Source organism: Trachymyrmex septentrionalis, unplaced genomic scaffold (assembly GCF_001594115.1).
Source record: "Trachymyrmex septentrionalis isolate Tsep2-gDNA-1 unplaced genomic scaffold, Tsep1.0 scaffold196, whole genome shotgun sequence".
Classification (NCBI taxonomy): domain Eukaryota; kingdom Metazoa; phylum Arthropoda; class Insecta; order Hymenoptera; family Formicidae; genus Trachymyrmex; species Trachymyrmex septentrionalis.
The window spans coordinates 1,515,520-1,520,651 of record NW_017305135.1 but is presented as its reverse complement, the minus strand read 5'-3'; the positions used below and the strand labels follow the sequence as shown (position 1 = coordinate 1,520,651).

Below are 5,132 nucleotides of genomic sequence, written 5' to 3'. Positions count from 1 at the left end.
ACGTTTATGTTAGATACCGGTTCTGGGCAAAATATAATTAAAGATAATTTTGTATCTAAGGGAAACACTGTCAATCATAGTAATATATTAAAATTAAATTGCATAAACGAATATCCTGTATATACTCTTGGAGAAATAACTTTACTGCTTTTTGTAAATAAAGTAACTTTTCATATTGTAAAGGGTGTCCCAAAATTAACGCAAGATTTGAATTTGCCGCCATTTGTCAGTCTTATTGTGATTGGTTTATTATTGGTCGGCAGTCAGAGTCGGCAGTCGAGTCGACTTACACTGTATTGTGATACGGATTGTGATACGCGCTCTACATTTTATTGTGTACTTAGTGATTTTCCGCCAAGTTTCCTTCGCCATTAGTTACTTATCGCCGGCCCCCAGTCACGCTGGGCGCCACTTTGAGCACAGCAGCCATAACGTAGACACACTGTTGTGTTTATTAGTCTTGCCACCGTGTTGTCTGTGATACTGGCTCTGACAGCACCGCAACCAATACGGTGGCAAGATTCTAATCCAGCTAGCAGTCCAGCAGGAAAACAAGCTGTAGCTGCGTTCAGCAATGCAAATCTGAGACGTCGGAGTGCTCTTTTTCTACAGTGCATGTAACATATGCTATAATATAATAGCACTCTGACGCCTCAGATTTGCATTACCGAACGCAGCTATAGCTCGTGTGCCGCAGGCTTTAAGTGTACCGAATTCGTCATTACATCTAGGATATTTCAATTGTTGTTTAATTTATATGCAGCTATTTTATAATTAATACGATATATTTCGTTTTGAGACATGGGTAAGAATCATAAACGTTTAAAACGCCTAAAATCGGAAAAGGCGAAAGTGAAATTAAAATCGAAGACCGTCCATCAATTGACAAAAAGTTCGAACACCACAGATACGTCGTTTAAAGTGAAAAAGATACTAATTCGTGAACAACTGAAGCAACGAGATGAAACAGAAGTTCTTAGCACTCGTAAATTGAATATCGACGTACGTAATTCGGCTTATAATATTTTTTTTATGTTTAGTTTATATTAGATAATTGTTGAATTTATCCTTTTTACCGCCGATGTTGATAAAATTAGACTTATTTGACGCGTTTTTGCACGAAATGAACGAATCTGGCAAAAAATAATTATCGCTTTATCCCGTGGACCGAGATATTAATCGTTTAAGTTGATGACTATTCAGGTTAGGAAATCTGTCACATCTATGGCATAGGACATGAGAACATGTAATTGAAGCTAGAATAAGTATTTTCTGCTTCAATTATACAAATTCTCTGCTTTAAAAACACATTCTTTGTTTTAAGAATACAAATTATTTTCTATATAATTGTTATTTTTACAGCAGAGTATTTGTTTGGTTAAGTATTTGTCTGTAAAGCAGAAAATTTGTGTATCCCTCTATGCCATCGATGTAACAGATTTCTTAATCTGGATATCTGTCAACTTTAACAATTAATAATTCGATTCGCGGGGCAGGACGACACATTTTTTTTGCCAAATTCGTTCATGTAGTGCAAAAACGCGTCAAATTGGTCCGACATAGGCTTATCAACATCGGAAAGGTGAGGAAGCTAAATTCAATACTTACCGAATGTTGATGTCTTGCATAAGCCTAATTGTTTAGTACATTATAATTCAACCTTGTACGTACATTATTCTGTAACTCGTAATGTGTTTTCAGGATTTATTAACACGTTTTCGGCATCACAATTCAACTGTGAGACAAGATGCTTTGAAACAATTAAAAGACATCTTGTTACAAAATCCTCCAAAATCTTTACATTCACGATTGAATTCTCTGTTACATGGTATCGCAGCTTTATCTCTTGATAAAGAGAAAGAAATACGCACAATTTCATTTCATGCACTTAATTTTATTCTTGGCCTTATCTCAAATGAACAGTTGACACCCTTGCGTGAAATTATAATATCGTATCTGAGCTGTGCAATGACACATATTGATCCACGTGTGAAAGAAGATTCTTTACTTTTCTTAGATGTGCTTGTACAAAATTGTAATAGTGCATTGGCAAAAGATAGTCATAAAATATTACCTAATTTTTTAGGTATGATATGCAGATTACATAATGAAGGTAGCCCTGCGGCACAATTAATGACAACGTTACATTCCAAAAGTACTAATGTAAAATGGAGAATTAAAGTTCTGGAACGTTTAGCTAATTTATTTACTTCTATTGTTAGCTACAGGAAACTTTGTATATGTACAAGATCAATTATGCCTCTGTTTGTGAAAACAAAAAAATATACCAGATTTATTCCAATTTACAGTGATAGTGCGACTCAATTATGTGAAATTAATCTTGACGAAGATATCTCGATAGATAATTGTGAGAAAAAAACCTTATCTATTGAAGAATTTGCAAAATATGTAAATTTATTGATGCCATTAATGTCTGATATTTGGCTTGAAGTATGTCCGGATGAGAAAATTGAGAGTTACATAGAGATTACAATTTCGAGTGAAACAGCTGCATTATTGAAAAATGTCATTGTAATTATGCAATCGATTGTGGAATACATTGATACATTGGATCAGGATAATTATAGTGTCAAACATATGAAGCGTTGGTTTAAAAATACATTTCATGATGCATATATGAAAAATTTCCTATCGAGATTTCCTTATGGTAAAGTAAAGCCTCTTAATGAATCCAGAAAACATCAAAAAGATTTTTCTCAAATGGAATTTACGGAAGGATGTTTGGAAAATTTGAGACTTTGTCAAATTCACGTATGGTTTACATCTCTGTTTAGCTGCAACGAACAATTTCCCAAGTCTGTCAGGAGCTATTGCATATCCATTCTGAAGTATTTAAATGGTAAATTATTATTATGTAATAAACACAAGTAATATTATTATCTAATTATTATGTATAAGGCCCTTTTTTACGAAACTTTTCTTATTTTCAGATATTATTAAAAATTGGTGCGACTCGTCAACTTTACCTCAACTTACTAAACTACTAAAAACTTTATTTTTGAAAGCTGGAGCAGTTTGGTATAGCAACTGTATTAATTTGAATCATACTTTAAGACTGATTATTGAAGCATCTTCTCATTTGCCTAAGAAAGAATTGCTATCGCATTTGTATTTAATTATTGGTGACATTATGTTGAACAACAATTTAAATGAGTTGCACAGGTAATCGTTTTAAATAAAAAGTAAACACTGTAAACAGTGGATAATAATTTTAATACTTAATATTTATACAGCACTTATTTAGGAATATGTGAGAGAGAGATAACGTATAGTTTACTTAGTAAACTATCGCTAATTATTATTTGTTTCGTTTGACAGAGAAAAAATATTTGAAAGCTTTGTTACGATCTTACCAAGTTTACTCCTGAAACCGAGCATAGATGACGTTGTAATTCGTATGATCAGTCAAATAGTTTTACGTTTTAAAGAATATATCCGGGAAGAATTGATAGCTAAACACGAGTCTATTATCGGTAAATTGTATGAATTTGATTAAATCGTATATTGTGCCATCGTTTTTATCATAACGCTTTCTTCTTTTCAGAAAATGCTAAGAAGATCAACATTGTGGGTACACACGACGACAAACAGTCGAGACTTATGATATATAATCTATTTTATTTCGTAGATTCACAGATTTACTATGAAATTAAATCAATCGCAGTTATATATACACAGATACAGAGCTTAAAAATACGATTGATTTTTCTATGTCAAGTACAAGCTTTGATCAATTTTTATTTAATATTTAACATATCTTACGGAACAATGGATGGTACGCGCGTATACATGCGTCAGCGTATATGCATATGACTTGTTATGACTTGAATGAATTATTCCATGAGAATGAGACAATCGCGGAACTAGGACAGAACTTTCCGTCTTAGTTTAGTCCGTTCTACATGTCCACGAACTCTGTTCAGAACAATTATCAGACGCTCTGTATAAAGGATGAGTCATTTTAATATTCCGTTCCAAATATTTTTTCCACGCTTTTTATAAAAAAATGTTTATTTTGGATGAAAAAGGGACGATTTCGAAGAGAACTTATTTTAGTGTTATTTTTTCTTTTTTTTTATGGTGAAGCCAAAAAAGAGATTACCTTCATTTTTTTTAATAGAATTGTATGATTTTTCTCACTTAATACGATTCCTCGTAATTATTTTGTAGATAAAAGTATTAAGATAGAAATACCCCCCAGGCACGAGCCCTCCAGATGTGTCGTTATATGCGACGTCACGGTGCCATTTGAGAACCGCTGGGTAGCTTTCGAGGGCGAGGAAAATAGCCAAATACTCGCCACTGGCAGAGGAGCTCCAGCGACAAGGGTACCGTGTCGTCGTGACGGCCTTCGTCGGCGCCCTTGGCTCGTGGGATCCGAGGCGGTGTTGAGACTGCTGCGGATTGGCTCCCAATATGCAGCGATGATGCGGCGCCTCGTTGTCTCGGATACCATTCGCTGGTCACGGGACATTTACGTCAAGCATGTGTCCGGCATTCGCCAGTACCTGGCTCCTCCCCGTCCCTCTGGCGATAGTCTCACGACACCGCCACGTGCGGTTCGTCGACGCTGGGACGCCGAGGAAATATGTATGCAGAATGCGACGCGTCGCAATTCGTTGAGTATGAATGTCGTGTAATTTATTCTGTGATTGTCTTGGCCCCCCCTTTTTTAAACGTAGACTGAGAGAGTGGCCCCAGACCTATTTATTTTATTTTGTTTTATTTTATATATAGAACTTTTTATTTTTATTTTATTTTTATTTTTAATTATGTTTTTATTTTTTTTTTAACATTAATTGTTTTATATTTTGACTGTTGGACGGGAGCTCCTCTCTGCTAGTGTTATTTATTTATTTGTTATGTTACGCGGTATACTATTGTATCCGATTTTATCTTTTTTTATGCTATTTTATTGTTATTATTTTTTATTTTATTTTCGTTTTTATTTTTTTTGATTTTTTGTTGACTCTTTGTATCTTTATTCTACTGTTATTTTATTTGTTTTATTTATTTTATCTATGTACCTATTGTACTTTCTTTATTTTATTCTATTTATCTTACTCGTTTTATTTATTTTATCTATTTTACCTATTTTATTGATTTTGATT

At 33.8% G+C, this 5,132-nt stretch overlaps 1 protein-coding gene across 1 annotated transcript; it reads left to right on the top strand.

Annotated features, from left to right (window-relative positions):
• The first annotated feature begins 691 nt into the window (after positions 1-691).
• On the top strand, positions 692-4,708 carry LOC108747260 (testis-expressed sequence 10 protein homolog). Its single transcript, XM_018484644.1, has 5 exons — positions 692-1,002; positions 1,702-2,860; positions 2,952-3,183; positions 3,340-3,494; positions 3,566-4,708. Exons 1-5 carry the CDS (start codon positions 802-804, stop codon positions 3,832-3,834), a joined length of 2,016 nt encoding a protein of 671 aa, XP_018340146.1. The 5' UTR covers positions 692-801; the 3' UTR covers positions 3,835-4,708.
• The last annotated feature ends 424 nt before the right edge of the window (positions 4,709-5,132 follow it).

Bases quoted from the DNA above. Each gene is read 5' to 3' on its own strand.
- LOC108747260 (XM_018484644.1), top strand. From the start codon at position 802: ATGGGTAAGAATCATAAACGTTTAAAACGCCTAAAATCGGAAAAGGCG. The intron at 1,003-1,701 runs GTACGTAATTCG...ATGTGTTTTCAG, and splicing joins CTCGTAAATTGAATATCGAC to GATTTATTAACACGTTTTCG. The intron at 2,861-2,951 runs GTAAATTATTAT...TCTTATTTTCAG, and splicing joins CATTCTGAAGTATTTAAATG to ATATTATTAAAAATTGGTGC.